Raw genomic sequence first — 25,327 nt, 5'->3', positions numbered from 1 at the left:
AAACACAGTAAGATAAGGCATATTAGAAACACCTTTGCTTTGTAAGTTTTCTAATACCTATTCCTTCAGATTTTCAACAATTCTTAGAGAAATGTGAAGTTTGCTTCTTGGCATGAGCCAGGTCCTAGCAATCATCTTATCCTGGGTGTTCTCTGGTAGAATATGAACAATGGAAATGTTAACTTAGGAAATAACTAAATTCCAATACTTATTTTCTTTTTGTTTCTGTCTGTCTAGAAACACTCAGAATGTAGTACCTATAGGCAAATAATTGTTCAACTTTTCGATGTAGGGAATATTGTTGTAAAGGTAGGAGAAGATAATTGTGTTAGTTATAAATAAGACCAATATCAAACTTTTTACCTTTAATAAATTTTTACAGATTTAATCAATTAGTTAATTTTGAGGACTTCTTTAAAAGAGTTGAGCTTTTTTTTGTCTTTTGGGAGAGGTTGTTTGTTTTAGGTTATTATTTTATTTTCCTTATCAAAGCTCATAATGACACATTATTGATTTGGTATTTGAAGTTTAGAGAAGCAGAGAGCGGAAACCTTTCACAGAAAATAGGGGTTAAGATGGAAAATATCTATTTACGGTTTACCACAAGCTTAGACTTCTTTACAAAAATGAGGCAAACAGGGAAACTATTGAGTTCTATAAGACAGGCAGGATGGGAATTGATATGTTAGATTAGAAAGGATCTTCAAAATCATCTAACTCAACTGCCTCATGTGACAGATGAGAGGTTGAAATCCAGAGAGATGAGGTAACGCATCAGGATCCTAAGAGAACTAGAACTCAGGACCCTCAACTCATTGTACAGAATTTACCAAGAACATGCTGCCCCCCACAACTGATTGTTGAAAGCCCACCAATGTAATGATTTCATTACTTCTTTCTACTGAAAAGTATTAATAGTGTTAATTTGGCTTAGGGAAAGTCCCTTATTAGGTCTCTACATTGAAAGCACTTGGAAAGTAGGACTATGTCCTCATAAATACACCAATACACCAATGAATTAATTTAAATCAACTCAACAAACATGTATTAAACATCAGTTGTATGTTTGGACTGACAGTGATGACATCACTGACTATGCCCACTATCCTGAGGGGACAGTGAGGTTCCCAGCGTAGAAGGTGAGCTGCAGGGTAGGCTACAGTTTACCTCATGACTTAAGGGCTTTTATCAAAACTAACTCTTACAAAATCTGACAAGTGCCTTCAAAACCCTCCTGCAAAGGAAGTAAATATGGCAGGTAATGCTAATAAACCCAAGAGGATAATGAGGGAAGAATAGCACTGACCCCTTATTCCTTGTTGACTGCATAAGGGATAACAATGTTTAGATTTGACCAAAAAAAGAGAAACTAACAAGAAGGAAGTCTTGGATTTACACTTATTATCGTTATTATTAGTGATAAATCTTGAAACAAGTGAAAATTTGCCTCAAAACATTAGCTAATAAAGCCATCAAGACAAGCAAGATATTTAGTAATGAGAATCCAGAAGGTAAAAATTAACTTTTTGTGATTTTCACAATTATGTTCAAAATTACAATATGTAAGACTACATTTACTAAACTTACTGATAAAATGTTACAAGGCTTCCTTGAGGTTCTTGACTTTATAGCAAAAATGGTACTTGTTCTTCCTGCTTTCCACCACGGTAAAACATGCCTAAAATAATACATGGAAAACCACATAACAACAGATTAAATGTGTTCTTTTGTCAGCAACTACTACTGAGAGCTTCACAGAAAGCATTACTAAAATTTTAAGAAAAATAATACAGTTTGAGAGTAAACGTGTTTCTGATATATCTCAGGTTATGGTGTTTTCTAGGGACTACTAGTGAGCATTTACTGAGAACTCACTACATGTAGGTGGAGAAGGCAATGGTACCCCACTCCAGTACTCTTGCCTGGAGAATCCCATGGATGGAGGAGCCGGTAGGCTGCAGTCCATGGGGTCACTAAGAGTCGGGCACGACTGAAGCGACTTAGCAGCAGCAACAGCAGCACTATATGTAGGGGAAAATTCTAAGGACTTGGCATGAATTTATTTAGTCTTCATAATAATGAAGTAAATACGATTATCATTTCCATTTCCAGGATGAAGGAACCTATGCACAGAGAGGTTAAGCAATGAACTGAAAGTCACACGGCCGTTATAGCTAATAGCAGAGCCAGTAACGAGTCCACATGGGTGTCTCCAGTGCCAGTGATCTTAGCCACATTTGTGTCACCTCTCTACTTCAGCAATGAAGTGTACAAAGAACTGAGATACCTTTTCATAAGCCAGTAAAAGAAACACGCATCAGAGAAGAAATTGTTTTCAGTAGTCAAGGACTTCTTGACTTCTTTATATATTAACAAATATATTATGAAAAAAATAGTTCACCTGTACCCAGGGGCAGTAGAGCCGCTGCATTCACTGGAGCATCAACAAAAATTCTTGGGTGAGATAATAGTGGACCCTTGCCGGGAGCCGGAGCTCCACCCATGACAAAGGTCATGAGGAAGGAGGCTCGGCATACGCAAAGGTGGGATCGAGCCTCAGGAGTCCCCCTGGAAATTCTCGAGCATCTACCCCCAAAACCAGAGTCTGCCTACTTTCTGCTTTGTGCTCTCACCTACACCTCTGACTTTACGGGTGGCTGTCCCCCACTACCTCTCTCTGAAAAAAAGATTTAACTTACAGCTCCAGTTAATAAAGTTCCTGGGTGTGATAGTGTTCCAACCTACAAACTCCTTTGGAAATCCTCTAGCCTGCCTGAATAGGTTTTTCCGGCCACATGTGATTGTTCAGAGCCTCCCAACTGTGAGAGGCAGGAGATGTTCTAAACTGTCTAAATACAGAGTCCTTTGAACTGTTAAAAGATTGATTAGAAATTGTATTGGTGAAGGGTTTTTCACTTGTTGGGCCAATGTTTGCTGCTAAGTCTCCATATCCTTTACCTGCTGTGTCCCTGGCAGTGTATTGATTAATATGATTGGTGTAAGTAGTAGCTTTAATGTTTGTAACCTTGGACCCTTGAGTTAATTCTTGTTATAGCCCACCATACTTTTGCCCTATAGGAATGCAACTTTATCTAATGCTTTTGGAGGGTGGCACCTGACTTTAGAATAATCACCTTTAGAGAAAAATAAGTTTCTTAAAATGTTAACAGGCCTCCGGGCCAGAAGATGATGCTAATCACCTAAACTTTTGCATATGATAAGTTTGCAGGAAGAAAGCCTGCCTTACTGCATGACTCTACCCCTTCCCCCATTATCCTCTATGCATAACTTCAGGTATAAAAACTACTTTGGAAAATAAAGTGCGGGCCTTGTTCACCGAAACTTGGTCTCCCCATGTCGTTCTTTCTCTCACCTTCTGGCTGAATTATTCAGCCTCTTTTCTCCACTGAATTTCCTCACTGAGCTATCCTTATTTCAGCCTCTTTTCTCCACTGAATTTCCTCACTGAGCTATCCTTATTTAACCACTCTATATCCTTAATTAACGTTTAATTAAGCAGTTGTTTCCTGATCCTCGCCGACGCCGTCCCTGCTTCGAATTCCCTGGATCAGCCGGGGCTGGACCCCGGCAGACCCTACAGTAGAGTCTCCACAGTTTTGCAGGGAAACAGGGCAGCAAAAACACTGAAACTGGAATTGCACAAACTGCAGTGGGATGTCACTGATGTCATTACTCCTATAAAAACAAGGCTAAACTAGATTCTTTATAATACTTTGTAGTGAACAGAGAGTAACCATGAAAATGTTAATATTTGCCCTACATGCTTTCTGCAGAGTATCTGGAAGTAAAGCACTTATGACAACAATCAAATATTGCATATTTTTCTTTAAAAAAGAGACAAGTATTAAAAAAATTTTTTGTACGTTTTCTGTGATAAGTTGATGTCACAGGTGTGCTACTCAAAAAATAACTAAAACAACAGAAATTTATCCCTCCACGTTAAAGATGACAGTCTAATTGGTGAAAAAGCAATTTGCTGATTGATGAAGAAAGTGGTTTGAAAACTGACGTTGGAAATGTTTTTTTCCATGTGATTTGGTTGTTGAATCAATGTCAATATGTCATTTATTAAAGACACTCATGTCTGCATTCTTAAAATTACTCCTGTATGCAGAATTTTCCAAACTGTTTTTAAAAACTTCTAAATAAAGGATTTTTCTCCCTTCAATTCCACTTGCTTAAAATATAAAATGCAACACCTGGTTAGTTTATATTTACTGATTAAAATTACAGGAAGGAAGAAATTTGCTAGTCTAATTCAATAAAATTTGTGAATAGCTGATAGATATAATTAAAAAGGCCTATTCTACAATTTTATAAATACAGCCAGTGAAGCATTTTCTTGTATTTGATATAGATATAATTGTGAAATATCCTTTTTGTCTATTACAGTTATCAAAGACTAAATAGCAAAACACAATGAACTTTTAACCAAAATTTTGAATTCCTATATCATATTTACCCTGGAGGAGGGCATGGCAGCCCACTCCAGTATTCTTGCCTGGAGAATCCCCATGGACAGAGTAGCCTGGTGGGCTACAGTCCATGGAGTCACAAAGAGTTGGACACAACCGAGTGACTAAATACATATCATATTTAATTTTTTTCAGTAGATGCAAATGAATCAGAAAGTGATGCATACTCTCAATTTACAACATGCAGAAGGACTTTTGGGACTGTGCAACATCCCCAGTTGGAAATGTCCAGCAGAAAATAGAAAATATAAGGGGAAAACTCAGAGAACAGGTCAAGGTGGTGACTTCTAAGTCGTGCTGTGTGTGTGTGTAACATCTGGAAAAACTTCTGATGCTTTAATGTTAAGGGAATGCATTTTAGTCTGGTAGCATCAATCTTTAAATAAAATTGAGCATAGTTTATGCTGATGAGCTGAGGGATAAGCCTGCTTACTTAAGATGAACAATTACCTATAGCATAAGAACCTTCTAACAGTGTTCACTGTTCTTCAAAACGGCATTATTTTTAAAAATATTTATCTATTTATTTGGCCTTGCCAGGTCTTAGTTGCAGCACATGGGATCTTCAGTCTTTGCTGCGGCATATAGGGTCTTTAATTGCAGCATGTGGGATCAACTTCTCTGACCAGAGACTGAACCTGGACCCCCTGCATTACAAGCAGAGTCTTAACCACTGGACCAGAAGGAAAGTCCCTCAAACTGCATTATCATTAGTTTTTGTAAAAAGTTATACTGAGCTGTGGTATTAGCAGAGTGATAATGGAACAGACTAGAAAGTCCAGAGAGAGACTTACATAAAAATAGTAACTTGATCTTTGACAAAGATGCCAAAGCAATTCAACAGAAAAAGGATAGTCTTTTCAACACAAAGTTGAATTTATTAGACATCTACAAGCAAAATAATTAACCTCAACCTAAACTGCACACCTTATACAAAGGTTAACTCAAAATGGATCATAGCTCTAAATTTAAGATGTAAAAGTTTAAAGCTTTTAGAAGAAAACAGAAATCTTTATGTCCTGGAATTGAGAGGTCTTAGAAATGACACACCAAAGGCATAATATACAAAGGAAAAATTTTGTCAAATTGTATCTCATCAAAACGAAAACTTCTGCTCTACAAAAGGCAATGTCCAGAGGATGAAAACACATGTCATGTGCTGGGAGAAAACAGTTGCAAAGCATGTGTCTGACAGAGGGGGGTTCCCAGGTGGCTTGGTAAAGAATCTGCCTGCCAATGCAGGAGACACAAGAAACTCAGGTTTGATTCCTTAGTCAGGAAGATCCCCTGGAGCAGGAAATGGCAACCCACTCCAGTATTCTTGCATGGAAAATTCCATGGACAGAGGAACCTGGTGGGCTGGACATGACTGAGTGACTGAGCATACACACACACATCTGACAAAGGGCTTGTATTTAACATATATATAAAAAAAAAAACCTTTCAAATTCAATAATAATAAATAATATAATTAAAAATGAGCAAAAGATTTAAACAGATATATTCACCAAAAGGATATAAGGATGATAAATAAGTCCGTGAAAAGATATTCACCATTGTTAATTATTTCAGGCTGAATAGGGACCCCAAATATATCTATGTTTTAATTCCTGGAACTTGTGAATGTGAATCCCAAAAGGGACGTCACAAACGTGATCTTGAGATAGGGTAATTATTCTGGACTTTTAGGTGGATCCCAAATGTACTCACCAGCATCCTTATGAGAGGGAGGCCAGAATGTCAGAGGAGGAGGAAGATGATAGAAACAGCTGCTGCTGCTGCTAAGTCACTTGGGACAGCAGCCCACCAAGCTCCCCCGTCCCTGGGATTCTCCAGGCAAGAACACTGGAGTGGGTTGCCATTTCCTTCTCCAATGCATGGAAGTGAAAAGTGAAAGGGAAGTCGCTCAGTCTTGCCCGACTCTTAGCAACCCCATGGACTGCAGCCTACCAGGCTCCTCTGTCCATGGGATTTTTCAGGCAAGAGTACTGGAGTGGGGTGCCATCGCCTTCTCCAGATAGAAAGAGAGAAACATTCAAAGATGATACGCCAGTGGAATTGAAGATGGAGAAAGGGGCCATGAATGCACGGATTACATTATATATGGGTTGCAATATATTATAGAATTAGGTATAAAAATATCCAGATGATATAGAATCCACTGAAAGGACCCACTTTCTAATTAGTTCTTAGAACACAGATGGATGCAGAGGTCCCAGCCTTTTGGTGAGATGCCTAGAACATGTGACCCAAAGTGGGTGTCTGGACAGATACGAACTACAAGACACTCAACAATGAATTCCTGATGAATTCAGTTCAGGATAAGCATGATATTTAAAAGTTAAACTCTGTGGTCAGAAAGACATGGCTTTAAATCTCCAGTTGTTATTGATTGGACATGTGACTTGTAGCAAGTTAATGGCTCTAAACTTCAGTTTCTTCTTTTGTAAAATGAAGATGCCAAGAGCACCTACTTCCTAACATTACACAGTGAAACCAAATACTGTGCTTAATGTGCTACCCAGAGGTAACACTCAAGAGATTGGCTCTTACTATTATGGTAATAGGCACCACCCACCCTCTTGGAGAATCAAAGTGTATGATAGCACAGGAAAGACTGAGCAACTCTGTTGAACAAATTTAATTTTGTGGAACTTACTAGCCTCAGTTACTGTCTTGAGGACCTGGCGATGGGTTCTCTTTAGCTGATAATTAGCAAGTGGTTGAGGGTCAGGAAGGGCCTATTTTTTGCTTCAGGTGATTTTTACCACCATTCAGGGTCTAGAGTGGCAATCTTCACATTTTTCAGAGCTTTTCTTACAGACTTAAGGTTTTGTAACTGAGCAGGACCCAATGGGACCTTCCTGCAACAGACCCCTCCTCCCCCTTACCCACTGCTTCAGCTCCTCTCTGAAGTACCTACATAACAGATTTGATGCACTTTTCCTGAGTTGTTTTACAGGTATTAATCCCCCCCACCAAATGGAAGTAATTAACTATTTGATGACCATGAGCACATAGCCCTCCCAACACACACCTATTGGTGCCTAAAGGACTGATATTGTTAACCCCTGGGGCACTGCCCGGTTACCTCACCAATCAGAGAATTGTGTGTGAGCTTATCTCACAGTCTGGGACGCCCCCCCCCCCTTCTATTATAAATGCTTTGCAGAAAGCCATCGGGAGTACAGGGCTTTTGAGCACTAGCTGTTCCAGGCTTTGTATGGCTTCCTACAATAAACACTGTGCTGTCCTTCACCACAACCTGGTATCAGCAGCTGGGCCTTACTGCACATGAGCAGACCCAAGTTTGGTTTGGTAACAACTTAAGTTCACATCTCTCACCTTCCTAGATGTGTTATTATTTTCTAAAAAATTTTATTGAAGTACAGCTGATTTTCAGTGTTGTGTTAATTTCTGCTGTACAACAGTGATTCAATTATACATATATATTTATAGTCTCTTCCATTATGGTTTATCACAGGATAATTCCCCATGCTGTGTAGTTTGACCTTGTTGTTTATCCATCCTATATATAATAGTTTGCGTCTGCTAATCCTAAACTCCCAATCCTTCCCTCTCCACCCCTCCCTCCACACCTCGCCTTGGCAACAAGTCTGTTCTCTGGGTCTGAGGGTCTGTTTTGTAGTTATGTTCATTTGTACTGGATTTTAGATTTCACATATAAGTGATACCTTTCTCTCCTTCTTACTTTGCTTACTATGCTAATCTCTAGGTCCCACCGTGTTGCTGCAGATGGCATTAGTTCACTCTTTTTACGGCTGAGTATATCCCATTGTATGTGTGTACCACATCTTTATTCATTCATCTGTTAACGGACATTCCACATCTTGGCTATTGTGAATACTGCTGCTATGAATATATGGGTACATGAATCTTCTTGAATTATGGTTTTCTCTGCGTATATGCCCAAGAGTGGGATTTCAGGATCATATGATAATTTTATGTTTAGTTTTCTGAGGGCCCTCCATACTCTTGCCATAGTGGCAGCATCAATTTACATTCCCACTAACAGTGTAGGAGGGTTCCCTTTTTTCTATACTCTCTCCAGTATTTGTTATCTGTAGACTTTTTAATGATGGCCATTCTGACCGGTATGAAGTGACATCTTTTTCTTTCCTACTTACTTTGCTTTTCTCTAATAATTAGCGATGATGAGCATCTTTTCTTGTGCCTATTGGCCATCTGTATTTCTTCTTTGGAGAAATGTCTATTCAGGTTTTTTGCCCATTTTTTGATTGGGTTGTCTGGGTATTTTTTGTTATTGAGTTGTATGAGCTGTTTTTATTCAATGTATTACTTCTGAGTCAGCCAGCTTCTCTCTCACCTGTCCTGAGTTTTGACCCTAATGAATAAGTTGAAAAGTAAGCTGTGATTTCCCAAAAAGTAAATGTATACCTTTTAAGTCCTGTAATTGAAAAAAGATGAGGATAGACTTTTAGAGTGAAGTAAAACTTTTGCACTTCATAAGACACAGATAATATTCAAGTCAGCTCCTTGCTGGGGAGAAACAAATCACTCCTATCGGGAGCTTAGGCAGGAGCAGGTGAGGAGGCATCAGGCTTTTTTGCACCAGACCCATCAGTTTAACTGGAGAAGGCAATGGCACCCCACTCCAGTACTCTTGCCTGGAAAAATCCCATGGACAGAGGAGCCTGGTAGGTTGCAGTCCATGGGGTCGTTAAGAGTCGGACACGACTGAGTGACTTCACTTTCACTTTTTACTTTCATGCATTGGAGAAGGAAATGGCAACCCACTCCAGTGTTCTTGCCTGGAGAATCCCAGGGACGGGGGAGCCTGGTGGGCTGCTGTCTCTGGGGTGGCACAGAGTCGGACACAACTGAATCGACTTAGCAGCAGCAGCAGCAGTTTAAATCTACATTCTTTTCTCAGGGTGTCATTGAATCCTGCAGATCCAGAGCTCTATTTTCTCTTTTGTCCTGTGAGCCTTCTTCAATCTGTCTCCAGAGATCAGGAAACCTGTGGTGTTGAGGGCAGGTGACCGTGTGGGCCTGAGAAGACTAAGGTGTCTTGCTAGTATGCTTGCCAGTATCCTTGATGTGTTCACTTGGTCCCATGAGCTTTTGCCCCCAAGGCCCAAAGTAGACAGTTGATTCCTCTTCTCATTTACCTGGGTGGGGCCACTCTCCCAAACTCGGAGCAGATGAAGAGGTGCTGGTTGTGCAATATTGCTGCCCACCCACCCACCCCAACCCTTTCAATCAAAAGCCCGCTTTTTGTGTTTAACCTCTGTGCTATGGAAGCCCCAGATCGTCGATGTGCTCCAAACATCCTGGATCCTTTCTAATTCCTGACGATCCCCTACTAATCCCCAGGTTGAGAAGTCAGAGTTTCCATTTGATTTGCTGGGACCTGTTTGCTGTCTTTGGGTTTGTGTTGCTTAGAAGTGATTTCCTATGCACTTTGTTCTCACTGAACTGCACCCAAAATAAACGCTGTAGGCTTTGACATGGGAGAATTTACTTGTTCAAACATGCACACCCTGCTGACACATCCACAGATTGTACCACACAGTCTTAAAAACCACTAATGTATTTATCATTTCCAGCATAGTACAGACTAATGACTATTTCACCAGGACTAATCTTTTAACTTTCTTTTAAATCATATTATAATTCATTTGTACAATACTCAGCCTAGGCTCTGGTTTACACACAACGATGCTGACAGTATAGGAGCGGCATTTGGAGGGGACCAGAATTAAAATCAGCTACTTGAGTAAAATGAAGCTTGTGATGTCTTGACTCATGACAGCCCAGAGCGAGGCAGGACAGAGTGCTGGATTGGGAAGATAGTACCTGAGTTCTAAATCTAACTCTGCCACCAACTGTTGGTGGGACTTTGGGAAGCATCATCGAATTTCTCATCTGAACTAGATCTATGATTTCCACATTCAGTAGGATAAAAGAATCACCTGGATTATCTGTTCAAAAAACAGATTCCTAGTCCTCAGCCCAAACTTACTGAATTGGAATCTCCAGGGAAGTGATCACACAACACCCTGTGTGATTCTTTTGAACGATTTTGGGAAACACCGAGCTAGGTCATGTCTAGGTCTTCTAGTTCTGAGAGCTAGGATGAAGCCCTGGATGCTAGAATTCACCCATGAATGAGAAAAATCTTAAGATAATATTTGTTGTATTTAGTATTTTTATAAATTTTTTTAAAAGCTGTTAAAGTTAATGCTATGGTTTGTTTTATGGATTTCAATGTTTTTCAGATTTCTTTTTTTCTCTTTGATTCATCAAATGTAGTGTATGGCCTATATAGCCCATGTTGTTATATTAAGGGCAAAGGAGATCAGGATGTAAAAGTTCATTATTATTATTGCTAGTAAAATAACTACCATAGGATAGATTATGCTTTTATTAATTTGATTGGTCTGCTAGTTTCTTTGACTTTGTTCCTATTGGTGGAAATATTAAAACAGAATGGAGTCACCCTGGCAGGGCAGTGAGAATATGTTGGAATTCTTTCCTAATTCCCTACTCATCTTTGTGGTTACCTGGTATTGTTATCTAAAGTCAGAGTGGAAGAAGCCTCCCCAACCTCAGTCAGGAAAGATCAAGAAAACCAACCTTTTCTAACCCTGGCTGCAGGGATTGAAATTGTCCCCTGTCTTAGAGCATCACAGGTAAGCTCTGTGTGAAGTCAGCTAGAATTTCTGCTGAAATTTCCAGAGAAAGGTATCAGATTCCCAAGCAGGTATTGAGTACTTGGGAGTCAGAATGGGTAGATGGTCATCACCTAGAACAGAACAGGGTCTCAGGTATGGGGTTAGGATACAGGGCAAGGCCTTGTAGAAATCAAGGTGTCCAGGGAGGTCCACTACTCAGATTTGGCAAATAAAAATATAGGCTACTCAGTTACTTGAGTTTTGAATTTCAGGTAAGCAGGGAACAATTATTAAAGGTAAAGGATGTCCCATGCAGTATATATGCAATTTGAATTTAATTGGGAGTCCTAAATTTTATGTGGCAATGTTAACAGGAACAAACTATTTCAGAGCTTTCATGGATGGCATTTCAGTTTTTCCTGCTTCTACCTAAGACTTCTAGGTTTCACCATCTTCTTCTCTGTCTGTAACCCGGAGGCTCTATTCATAAGGTAAGACTAGAGGAGGGAGGGAGAAGGCAATGGCACCCCACTCCAGTACTCTTGCCTGCAAAATCCAATGGATGGAGGAGCCTAGTGGGCTGCAGTCCATGGGGTCGCTAAGAGTCGGACATGACTGAGCGACTTCACCTTCACTTTTCACTTTCATGCATTGGAGAAGGAAATGACAACCCACTCCAGTGTTCTTGCCTGGAGAATCCCAGGGACGGGGGAGCCTGGTGGGCTGCCATCTATGGAGTCGCACAGAGTCGGACACGACTGAAGTGACTTTGCAGAGGAGGGAGAGATCCATTCCCAAACAGTAATATCTGCAATTTTATTTCTAATTTACATAACTATATTTGACACTCATACAGACCCTCTGTATAATAGAATACAGTAGGTGGTTTCTTTTTGAACATATAATATTCCTAAGCCATGAAGTGTCTTTCTCTTCAAACAGTCGTTTTTCTTTTCATAATTTGGCAACATTCATTTCTTACAATCAATTTGTGGAAATGATTTACAGAATTACAGGAATTGTGAACATCTACAGGAATTCTTTATCCTCTAAACAATGATATTTATTTAAAGTATAAAATCAGGACTTAAAAATTAATTCTTCTTGTGTTATTTGTCATGGGGAAGTATTTTGTCTAAATTGGACAAAAAAGCATTGAAAATACACTGTTTTTTTCCTATGCAGGTCTTGTGCCCTTTTTAATTTTTTCCCATGGAAATAGTATCTGTAGGATTGATTTGGAAGGAATGAATTATGAACAATTGGTGGCAGATGCTGGCATCTCAGTGATCATGGATTTTCATTACAATGAAGAAAGAATCTATTGGGTTGATCTACAAAGACAACTCTTGCAAAGAGTTCATTTGAATGGGAGAAGGCAAGAGGTAAAGTGCCATTTCCTGTGTCATTTGAGGGATTTTTGAATGGACTGTCAAAAATGATAAAGCAAAATTTGTAGCATTCATATAAATGAAAATTATTACAATGTAGATATGCATCCAGCACATGTAGGTATTTAATCTGCATCTGTGCTGTCACATTATTGAACATGCCCATGAATGTGGCATTGATATTCAGAAGTCCCCAAAGGAGAAAGTGAGGATGTCAATGTAATTTCGGAAAGATGTAAGTTTAATAAGCCAGATCACCTTTTTATGATTAAGACAGATTATTTATTTTCTCATCATTTTCTATTCTAGTGGTCTTCAGGTGGTGGCAATTTTGCCTCCAGGGGACCTTTGGCAATGTCTAGAAACATTTTGGTTGTCACAACTAGAATGGGGAGAAGAGAGAATGTGTTAGAGGCCAGGGGCACTGCCAACCATCCTACAATATATAGGACAGTCCCCCAAACCGAGAATTATCAGGCCCTAAACATCAGTTCTGTTGAGGTTGAGAAGCCCTGTTTTATCTGTTTAAAATCTGTCATGGGTTTTTGCACCTGAAATTTAGGAAGAAATTTTTTTTCTTCTCAAGGTGTTTGCATGCTGGAAAAAAAAAAAATAAAGCAGGTGATATAGCAAAATATTTTGGTTCAAGCACTTTTCTTTAATCTTTCTTCTTAATTAGTAAAACCCTTAAATGAGTCCTAATAGAAATGTTTTCTCCTGGAAAGTGAATTATAGAGAGCAGGTAGCTTCACGTTCAGTATTTATACCCAACACAAAGTACCCACTTTTGCTTTTGTGCTTTTGTTTAATTTTTGTTTTTAAGCAAAATTTTCACCCTCCTAAAGCCTTCAATTAGGTGATAATTTGTTTTATCACATCTCTAATACTTGCTAATCTCACTTTTAACAAAAATGGCTACTCATTACTCTCCAGCCATCTGTAGACTAGCTTCAAAATCTTGAGTTTAAGAATCTGGAGGGTTTACTGTCAGAGAACTGGAAAAAAGCATTAGATAGTTGGGAATTTGTGGCAAATCATTAGGAACAGATTGGCCTGAAGCCTAAAATCCACTCGTATCAGTCCCTCCTTTGGGTTAAAACATTGCTTATAGAAGATAACCATTAAAAAGCAAACAGTTTACCTGCGTGAATTAATATATTAGCAATTGATTAAATGGATTGGCTAGATTACTTTGTATGAGATGTAGGAATAGCACAGATTCTGGAGACTGATTTCTGCCCAACTCTGTGTTCAGTGACTTCACATTGGTAGCTGAAAACCACAGATTGTGGGACTATTTCCACCACGGAAATTTGCTGTGGTGCAAACCAGGGCTTCCTCCCATCTCTCACCCTCCACCCTGTTAAAGGACTGGTTTACTTGCACAGCCTGAAATTAGAAGAGGTTTAGTTAAGTTGTTTTTATCATGAGAAAGCATAAAGAAAAGCCCTGCTATGAGGATCCTGGGGTCATAGCTGGAAGGGTGAGGACCTGTAGAAAGAGCAGGACCTGGTGGAGGAGGTGCTAGAAGAAAAGTGGGGGCCCCAACGTGAAATCCACTTCATGACCCTATGCACAACCTCCAAGGCAGTCTTGCTAGAATTTAGCAAAGCTTGAAATTGGATTCAGGTGAGAATCTGGGAAATTCCACTGGCAAATGGAATTGAATAAACTGGAGAATCCCATGGATTCTGCAGCCTGGTAGGCTGCAGTCCATGGGGTCGCTAAGAGTTGGATACGACTGGGCGACTTCAGTTTCACTTTTCACTTTCACGCATTGGAGGAGGAAATGGCAACTCACTCCAGTGTTCTTGCCTGGAGAATCCCAGGGATGGCGGGGCCTGGTGGGCTGTCGTCTATGGGGTCGCACAGAGTTGGACACGACTGAAGTGACTTAGTAGTAGTAGTAGTAGTAGTAAGATAAAATTGAAATTCTGCCATTACTGTAGTTAAAATTGTTCACAACTCTGACTGACTGTGAATAAATTTTCATTTAGAGAGATAATTTTCATTTTAGAGAATTAATTTTCGTTTCAAAACTGATATAAATACTATGCCCAGAAATATTCATATGGGAGAATGAATATAGCTGCATCTGAATAATGGCACAGTATCTACGAATAGTTTATCATTTAAATAATTTTGGGAAAGTATAAAAATGACAATTACTTAAAACAATAAACCTAGTTATATAAAAATAAACAATTTTGTTGTGAATGGAGAAATACTAATAACAATTTAAAATTTTGGTTTTACAGGAAGTATACAATATAGATAAAAATGTTTCAGGAATGGCAATAAATTGGATCAATGAAGAACTTATTTGGTCTAATCAACAGGAAGGAATCATTATAGTAACTGATATGAAAGGAAACAATTCCTGGGTTCTCTTAAGTGCCTTAAAATATCCTGCAAATATAGCAGTTGATCCAGTAGCAAGGTAAATTCTGTTGGCTTTGGACATTGAAATATATTTCAAAATCTGATGAAAAGTCAAGGAATCATAACATTTTGACTCAACGGGGCCTCCTGATTGAGACAAACAGCCTCTTTTACGGTGCACAAACCCCATTTTCAATAGGCATTTGCCTGGATTTGGAACTGAAGCAGGCTCCCTCTACCAATAGCATCTTGACTACCAAGGTTTCCCACTAGAGAAGCAAATTCTCCTTCTAACTTGAAATAACATGGAATTGCAATAAGTATTTGTTGAACTGAATTTTCATTCAAATAGTCAAACTCGTCCTGTGCAGACATCTGGGGACTACTGAAACACTGAGAGAGTCAACCATTTAAGTGGCCTGACACTCACTGAAGTGTCTCTGTGATATGTTGGCCCTCAGTTTTATGTTTTGGTCTTCAGAGGTGGCTGCAGCCTTCACAGAGCAGATCTTGGTGGTATGGAAGTGAAGCTTCTGTTAGAGACATCAGAGAAAATAGCAGCTCTATCATTGGATATGCTTGATAAACGGCTCTTTTGGATTCAGTACCATAGAGGAGGAGGTGATCCTCATATTTGTTCCTGTGATTATGACGGGGGTTCTGTCCTTTTTAGCAAATATTCCCTGCGGTAAGTTTTGCTTTTGGTATAAAATAAAACACTTGCCATTTGGAGTTTGTGTGATAAATGAATTTTATTTTTGTCAGCTAAACTGGTGTAGTGGTTTAGCACAGATTTGGGGGTCCAAAAGACTTGAGTTCAAGTCCCAGATATACTATGTATTAGGCGAGTGACTTTGATAGGTTGCATGACTTCTCTCATCCTGCTTCCTTTAATGCAGGTATTGGAGGATGGAGAGAACAGAAGTGTCCACTGAATTGAAAAAGTATCTTGAGATTGAAAAAGAAGGCAGGCCACTCCATACAATCAGTGGATCAGTATATTTTTGGGTAACTTACAGGGTGGGATCAGGTGGACAATGATCCGAAAGCATTTGTAGCTGCACTCCACACTGTGAAGGGGCCACTGAGACAAGTATATAGTTAACCTAGGGTCTAGGAGTACATACTTGGAAACAGGAAGTGCATTCCTAAGTCAAGAGTCATGAAGGAATAACTTAGCCTTGTGGGTGTTGGAAATACAACAATGAAGGTCCTCATCACTTTTTGGTGACTAACAGAGCATAGAGACTACTCGATCCTAATGAGTATTAAACCGTATCTGTTGATTACAAGATGCAGTGGAGAAGGAAATGGCAACGCACTCTAATATTCTTGCCTGGGAAATCCCATTGACTGAGGAGGAGGAGCCTGACGGGCTATGACCCATGGGGTTGCAAAGAGTTAGACATGACTTAGCAACTGAAAAACAACAACAATTAATTGCAAAGCCCTTGACAACAGAAGTTATTTGCTGCACAGTACAGTCCTGAGTAGGGTAGGGTCAGTGGAAAGACAGGAGAAACTATACAGTCCTGATATGTTATCAATTATGCTGACAGCCATACAGTGGGGATAATTTGTTCTTGCCCAGTTGCTAGGTCATATCCAACTCTTTGTGACCCCTGGACTGTAGTACCCAGGCTCCTCTGTTCCCACTATCTCCTAGAGTTTGCTCAAATTCATGTTCATTGAGTTGGTGATGCTATCTAACCATCTTATCCTCTACTGCCCCCTTCTCCTTTTGCCTGTATTCTTTCCCAGCATCAGGGTCTTCTCCAATGAGTCAGCTCTTCACATCAGGTTGCCAAGGTATTGAAGCTTCAGCATCAGTCCTTCCAGTGAATATTTAGTGTTGATTTCCTTTAGGACTGACTGGTTTAATCTCCTTGCAGTCCAAGGGATTCTCAAGAGTCTTCTCCAGCACCACAGTTTGAAAAGCATCAATTCTTCAGCATTCAGCCTTCTTTATGGTCCAACTCGCATATTCGCACATGATTCCTGGGAAAACCATGGCTTTGACTATACAGACATTTGTGGGCAAAGTAATATCTTTAATGCTATCTAAGTTTGTCATAGCTTTCCTTCCAAGGAGCAATTGACTTTTTTTTTTTTCAATTTATTTATTTTAGTTGGAGGCTAATTACTTTACAATATTGTAGTGGTTTTTGCCATACATTGATATGAATCATCCATGGGTCTTCATGTGGTTCCCATCCTGAACCCCTCTCGCACCTCCCTCCCCATCCTATCCCTCTGGGTCACTTTTAATTTAATTTCATGGCTGCAGTCACCATCTGCAGTGATTTTGGAGCCCAATAGAATAAAGGCTGTCACTGCGTTCACTTTTTCCCCTTCTATTTGCCACAAAGTGATGAGACCAGAAGCTATGATCTTAGTTCTTTGAATGCTGAGTTTCAAGCCAACTTTTTCACTCTCATCCTTCACCCTTATTAAGAGACTGTTTAGTTCCTCTTCATTTTCTGCCTTTAGAGTAGTATCTGCATATCTGAGGTTGTTGATATTTCTCCCAGCAATCTTGATTCTAGCTTGTGATTCATCCAGCCTGGCATTTCACATGATGTACTCTGCATATAAGTTAAATAGGCAGAGTGACAATATACAGCCTTGATGTACTTTTTTCCCAATTTTGAACCAATCAATTGTTCTATGCCTAGTTCTAACTGTTGCTTCTTGACCCACGTACAGGTTTCACGGGAAACAGGTAAGGTGGTCTGGCATTCCCATCTCTTTAAGAATTTTCCAGTTTTTTGTGATTCATTCAGTCAAAGGCTTTACCATAGTCAATGAAGCAGAAGTTTTTCAGTGGGAATAATAGTAGCATCTATTTCTTGAGATTATTGTGATGATTAAGTAAAGAAATAAATAAAAGTAACTGTACAAAAAAGATCTTCATGACCCAGATAATCACGATGGTGTGATCACTGACCTAGAGCCAGACATCCTGGAATGTGAAGTCAAGTGGGCCTTAGAAAGCATCACTATGAACAAAGCTAGTGGAGGTGATGGAATTCCAGTTGAGCTATTTCAAATCCTGAAAGATGATGCTGTGAAAGTGTTGCACGCAATATGCCAGCAAATTTGGAAAACTCAGCAGTGGCCACAGGACTGGAAAAGGTCAGTTTTCATTCCAATCCCAAAGAAAGGCAATGCCAAAGAATGCTCAAACTACTGCACAATTGTACTCATCTCACACGCTAGTAAAGTAATGCTCAAAATTCTCCAAGGCAGGCTTCAGCAAGACGTGAACCATGAACTTCCAGATGTTCAAGCTGATTTTAGAAAAGGCAGAGGAACCAGAGATCAAATTGCCAACATCCGTTGGATCATGGAAAAAGCAAGAGAGTTCCAGAAAAACATCTATTTCTGCTTTATTAACTATGCCAAAGCCTTTGACTGTGTGGATCACAATAAACTGTGGAAAATTCTGAAAGAGATGGGAATACCAGACCACCTGATCTGCCTCTTGAGAAATCTGTATGCAGGTCAGGAAGCAACAGTTCGAACTGGACATGGAACAACAGACTGGTTCCAAATAGGAAAAGGAGTACGTCAAGGCTGTATATTGTCACCCTGTTTATTTAACTTATATGCAGAATACATCATGAGAAACGCTGGACTGGAAGAAGGACAAGCTGGAATCAAGATTGCCGGGAGAAATATCAATAACCTCAGATATGCAGATGACACCACCCTTATGGCAGAAAGTGAAGAGGAACTAAAAAGCCTCTTGATGAAAGTGAAAGAGGAGAGTGAAAAAGTTGGCTTAAAGCTCAACATTCAGAAAATGAAGATCATGGCATCCAGTCCCATCATTTCATGGGAAATAGATGGGGAAACAGTGGAAACAGTGTCAGACTTTATTTTTGGGGGCTCCAAAATCACTGCAGATGGTGACTGCAGCCATGAAATTAAAAGACGCTTACTCCTTGGAAGGAAAGTTATGACCAACCTAGATAGCATATTCAAAAGCAGAGACATTACTTTGCCAACAAAGTTTCGTCTAGTCAAGGCTATGGTTTTTCCTGTGGTCATGTATGGATGTGAGAGTTGGACTGTGAAGAAGGCTGAGCACCGAAAAATTGATGCTTTTGAACTGTGGTGTTGGAGAAGACTCTTGAGAGTCCCTTGGACTGCAAGGAGATCCAACCAGTCCATTCTGAAGGAGATCAGCCCTGGGATTTCTTTGGAAGGAATGATGCTGAAGCTGAAACTCCAGTACTTTGGCCACCTCATGCGAAGAGTGGACTCATTGGAAAAGACTCTGATGCTGGGAGGCATTGGGGGCAGGAGGAGAAGGGGATGACAGAGGATGAGATGGCTGGATGGCATCACCAACTCGATGGATGTGAGTTTGGGTGAACTCTGGGAGTTGGTGTTGGACAGGGAGGCCTGGCGTGCTGCGATTCATGGGGTCACAAAGAGTTGGACACGACTGAGCAACTGAACTGAACTGAACTGAAGAGTATTTGGCTTATAGTTTTCACATGCTGGTTAGTTTTTTTTGAATTGTTATGTCCTGTGGTTTGTAAAACATCTATGTTTCATTTGATTTCCTATCCTGCCAGCAACTAATCTAGCTGTCTTTAGCAAGAGCAGAAATTTGGCATGTGAAAGTGACGAAACCAGCAATCCACTCTTTTCCTATGTCTGTTTTCTTCTGTATTTTATTTTCACCACAATTACATGCTGAGTAGCAAAAAAAAAGAAAAAGGAAAAATGAGATAATGGATCTGAAGCTAAAAATGTATCTTATTAATTCAGATTATGGCTACACAAATACAAATTTAAACTTAATGTTTGTTTCTAACCATAAATGAGAAACGATTAAAAATGTAGGTGATTAAAATTCAGACCATAAGTTGAAGTGAAACTTTAATAAATCCAGGAGGAAATATTCTGCCATTCTTTATGCTTTTCTCCTGTTGTTTTAGGCACAATCTGCTTGCAGAGTCCTTCTTTGGAGACTGTATCTTCTATTCAACATGGAAAAAGAACACAATTTGGATAGCTAACAAGCACACAGGGAAGGATATGGTTAAAATCACCCTCAACTCGTCATTCGTGCCACCCAGTGGAATTAAAGTGGTTCGTCCACTCGTATAGCCCAAGGCAGAGGGTGATGCTTGGGCATCTGGTGAGTCATCTTTGACCTCAAACAAGGTCCGGCACGTACTCCCCACTTCTCCACTTACTCAAGACAGACATTTAGGAATCATCCCTGATTTCTCCTACTACCTCACCCCAATTTTCAGCCTACTGCCAAATCCTTTCCATTTTACATTCTAATTTATCTCAAATGTCCACTTCTCTCTTCCACTGCCACCACCATAGTCCAAACAGCCGGCTTGTCTTATCCGGCCTGTTGGAGCAGCCACTTAATCTTTTCATTTTCTCCTCTTGCTTATAAATGGTAAATCTGATGGGTTAACTCCTCTACTTAAATTCCTTCAAAAGCTCTCCTTTGCAGTTAGATTGTAATTTAACGTGTAACCAGGCCTATCACTATTTGGCCAATTTGATTTAGCATTCTTTCCCTCTCCCCTCATTGGACTCTAACACAAAGCTTCATGTAGTTGCTCAGACACGCCAAGCAAAGGGGCACAGTGGATGTACATATTCAGGCTCAGCTCCCCTTTGCCTCTCAAGGCCCACATTTATCTGCCTTCTGAGCATTTCTACTTGGATTTCTTGCAAGTGCTTCAGGCACAGAAGGAATGACTGACTCACTTACTTTCCCTTCCCTTTTGCCAAGCTCTTTTCCCTCCAGTATCTGGTTGAAGACCTCCAGGTGTAGGCCTTGATGAGTGGCATTTAATCTCCATATCCCTAGGCATAGATCCATCCCTGTGAGATCACTCTCCAACGCCTAGCAATTCCACCACCTACCGGCTTGTGCCCCTCTCAGCAGCTCTCCATCCCTGGGGGCCACTTCATTAGTGTCCCTGACTCCTTCTGCCATGCTGCAGGGGGCATCACCCTTCAAAAAGGAGAACCCAATCTTGTCATTCCTGGGTTAAAACACTCAATTGCCAGTAATAAAATCCAGTCTCTTTTTTATTGAACTGGTTCACAGGGCCCCTGTTTCTCAGTTTCATTTATCGTCAGGGCTGCAGCCATCTTCAAAGTTTTTATTTTTCTCTTACCCTAGGAGGCATGCTTGCTCTCTTCTCCAGCCTTTCAGCATGATTGGGAACACGGTTTCTCCTTTTTTTTGACTGCATGGCTTGCAGGATCTCCATTTCTTGACCAGAGATTGAACCCAGGCTGAGACAGTAAAAGCCATGAATCCTAATCACTATTCCTTGGTGGTTCAGACAGTAAAGAATCCGCCTGCAGTGTGGGAGACCTAGGTTCAATCCCTGGGTCAGGAAGATCCCCTGGAGTAGGAAATGGCAACCCATTCCTGTGTTCTTGCCTGGGGAATCCCATGGAGAGAGAGCCTGGAAGGCTATAGTCCATGGGGTCACAAAGAGTTGGACATGACTGAGCAATGAACAATTTATTTCACTTTCTTTCAGACTACCAGGGAACTCCCTGGGAACACTCTTTCTAATTCACAGCAGTGACTTACTCTTCATCCTCTAAGAAATAGTAATAGCTCCAAAATCTCTTCTTTCAGGAACCCCTTCCCTGACCAGCTCACTGGAGCCTCAGTAGCTCTTTTCAGAAAATAACAGATTTCCCATCACAGAGCACTTATCATGGTTTGCTGTAATTGTCTGACTTCCTCAGCTTCCTCCTATGAAGACAGAGAATACAACTCTCCATTATATTTCCAGTGCCTGCTGCTGCTGCTGCTGCTGCTAAGTCACTTCAGTCGTGTCCAACTCTGTGCCACCCCATAGATGGCAGCCCACCAGGCTCTCCCGTCCCTGCGATTCTCCAGGCAAGAACACTGGAGTGGGTTGCCATTTCCTTCTCCAATGCATGAAAGTGAAAAGTGAAAGTGAAGTCGCTCAGTCATGTCCAGCTCTTTGCGACCCCATGGACTGCAGCCTAGAGAACATTTAATAAACTGTAGTAGGTAAAAAAAAGAATTAAAAAAACACCCTTTGACACCTTCTCCCCTAAATAATACCACAAGGAACAAGTTCTAAAGATATTTAATATCTGAGTACATGCTGCCTTCCTTACATGTTATAACCCCTACCCCAACTCTTTACCAGATAGTCTTCAGGGGGCTGCTCCCTTTTGTATATTATGAATGAATCCCAGTGTTTTAAATCAATTTTCCCTGCAACAGATCTTTGCAGCTCAGCTCTGTGCTGTGCTTTAGTCACTCAGTCGTGTCTGACTCTTTGCGACTTCATGGACTGTATAGCCTATTAGGCTCCTCTGTCCATGGGATTCTCTAGGCAAAAATACTGGAGTGGGTTGCCATTTCCTCCTCCAGGGGACCTTCCCAACTGTATATAAAGGAGACTTCATTAATGTGCATTAGAGGATACCCCAGGTTAACCTGTTATAGAAAACTGTCTCTTGAGTCTTTAAATTCTATACCAATTCTATACTTCTGGTTGGCCGATTGTTTGTTTCTTTATCTAGGTTTTAAGCTGAATGATCTGGGGCTATTTGTTTCCATCAACCTGATTGTGAATCTAAAGGCACAGTTGAAACGTCTATTTTTCATGCCATCCTCAGAAGAGACTGCTGCAGATCTACTCTATGAGTCTCATTCTTTTCAGCTTACAATACAAATAGTTTATTATTTTTTTGCAAGCTATGTCTTATAATAAAGCAGTGCTGAAAAATTAAATAGAAGAGTGTGCAGTTGCCATATAGGCTATGAAAATGATTTGCTGGTTGTGATTTTTAAGCTTGATTCTAAATAGATTTATGAAGAATGGCACTTGGAAGACGTGGCTCAAATTTTGCTATTTAAGCTATCTTGAAATTATAGGCTCACTCTCCCTAAAATTTCAAAAAGTGTAGAGCTTAGGCTCTTACGAGTATAGCAGTGATAAAAGCTTTCATAGTCATTTCTAAAAAGCAACGCTTCCTAGTTTTCTGCCTCCAATGGTTCTCTAATATATTTAATCTTAACCACCCCACAAATCATGTGATTATTAGTACATTTTATGGGTTAAAAGCTGAGGTTCAGCAATGTCACAAATGCTTGTTTAAGGTCACACTGGGGTAGACCTGGGAGTTGAACCCAGGCAGACTGACACCATGCTGCCGCCTCAACTCACCCTCGCTATTGTCTATAATTTCATATCTTAGATTTGCCTAACTTGTTCTGGGAAAATCTGTAATTTGGCATATTCTTGTCTATCCATGGCATGCTTGTGGTTAAAAGCTTCAGTTTGCACAGATCAATGGGACCCAGATCTTATTTTTTCTTTTAAAAATGTTTTCTATTCAGGAACTCAGGAATCAATCTCTCTCTCCCTCCCTCTCTCTCACACACATACACAGAGTCTCTCTCTTTCTTCTCTGGCTCTCTGAAAAGAGACTGACTTGATCTCACGTTTTTGTTGTCATGATTAAACCCATGAGGCAACAGTGCTCTTGTGGCTGCCTTGACAGCTGTACAATTACAACCATCCCTCTGTACCCATGCGGATTTGTTCCAGGATTCTCGCCAATGTTAAATCCAAGGCTGCAATGGTCCCTTATATAAAACAGAATAGTACTTGCATATTATCTAACATCCTTATACTTTAAATTATCTCAAGACTACTTATCATATGTAATACAAAGTAAATACTGTGTAAATAGCTGTAAATGCAATGTAAATACTATGCAAACCATCGCAGGTGCACGGCAAATTCAAATTTTGCTTTTTGAAACTTCACAGAATTTTTTTAAAGAATATTTTCAATCCATGGTTGGTTGAATCTGCAGATGTGGAATGCACAAATATGAAAGGCAGATTTTATATGAATCTCAGAGCCAGTGTGGGAACTTTGTATATAATGTTAATGACATTATTTCAAGTTCAACATTCGGGGAATTTGCAACTATAGTTTTGCTGCTCACAGATGTTCTTTTGTAAAAGGTGCAAATAATTCTGCATTCTTCTGTAATTCTTTAAAATGCTGTTTCCAGTTTAAAATTCATAAGAGAATTTCAAGAGCATATTCTTTAGAAAATATAGGACATCTGTCATCAACACTATTAAAATACTTTGCATTCATTTCATGCACAGAAATATTGCTGAATGTCATTAATTCTGAGAGAAGACTTGCTTCTGCCTAAAAATGTACCTGTTTATGAAAGTAGCTAGAGTAGCTAAAGCTGTCCAGGTGCAACTGATTCATTTCGATTATGTGATTGCTAGGGTTTCTACTATAAAACCTTGGGGGTTTTGTGAAACTTCTAGAAAAGAATCATCCTAGATATATAAGTATTTCGTTCATGTAGTTTTTCTGAAATTTAAAAATTGTGGTAAAATACATATACAATTTATTATCTTAGGTTTTTTTTTTTTTTTTTACTGTGCCGTGTGGCATGCAGGATCTTGGTTCCCTAACCAGGGATTGAACCCATGCCGTCTGCAGTGGAAGTACAGAGTCTTAACCACTGGGTCACAAGCGAAGTCCCTCATCTTAACCATTTTTAGTGTACAGTTCAGTAGCATTAAGTTCATTTATGGTTTGTGTGTGTGTGTGTGTGTGTGTGTATGCAACCATCACCACCATTCATCTCTGTAAATGTTATCATCTTGTAAAATTGAAACTCTCCACCCATTAAATAACAACTCCCATTTCTGCCTCTCCTCAGTCCCTGGATCCCACCATTCTATTGTTCTTTCTGTTTCAAGGATTTTGACTCCTACTCTAAGTACCTCCTATAAGTGTAATCATGCAGTATTTCTCTTTTTGTGACTAGTTTATTTTACTCAGCACGATGTCCTTAAGATGCATCTGTTTTGTAGCATGTGTTAGATATTTTTTTCCTTTTTAAGCCCGAATAATACCCCATTGCATGTATATCTTCCATTTTACTCACCCATTTATTCATTGATGAATAATTGGGTTTCTTCCACCTTTTAGCTATGGTGAATAATGGTGCTAAAAATGTGGGTATACAAATTTCTTTTGGAGACCCTGCTTTTAATTCTTATGAATTATAGTCAGTAGTGAATTATTGGATCACGTGGTAATCCTGTTTTCAGTTTTCTGAAGGCACATGACACCGCTTTCCACAGTGGCTGCATCATTTTACATTCCTGCTGATGGAGCGCGGGGTTTCCAGTTTCTCCATGTCCTCGCCTACACTTACATTCTCTGCTTTCATATAGTCTAAATGATCAATTTGAGTACCCAGATCTGTTATAGATCTCTTATTTCTTCTAGAAATCTTAGCAAATTATGGATTTCTATAGCTTCCTAACATTTATAGATAGTTATAGATATTTTCTTAATGATAAGGA

The 25,327-nt window shown here is 39.8% G+C and overlaps 1 protein-coding gene across 1 annotated transcript in view; it reads left to right on the top strand.

Annotated features, from left to right (window-relative positions):
* EGF (epidermal growth factor) overlaps positions 1–25,327 on the top strand; it is a 101,468-nt gene that overhangs the window by 11,755 nt on the left and 64,386 nt on the right. The window contains 5 exon segments of the mRNA XM_070372916.1: positions 12,341–12,540; positions 14,805–14,986; positions 15,390–15,415; positions 15,418–15,616; positions 19,881–20,083. Coding sequence (XP_070229017.1) covers positions 12,341–12,540; positions 14,805–14,986; positions 15,390–15,415; positions 15,418–15,616; positions 19,881–20,083 — 810 coding nt within the window.

The sequence above is a fragment of the Bos mutus genome, chromosome 6, assembly GCF_027580195.1.
Source record: "Bos mutus isolate GX-2022 chromosome 6, NWIPB_WYAK_1.1, whole genome shotgun sequence".
Lineage (NCBI taxonomy): Eukaryota > Metazoa > Chordata > Mammalia > Artiodactyla > Bovidae > Bos > Bos mutus.
This window is presented reverse-complemented; position numbering and strand designations above follow the sequence as displayed.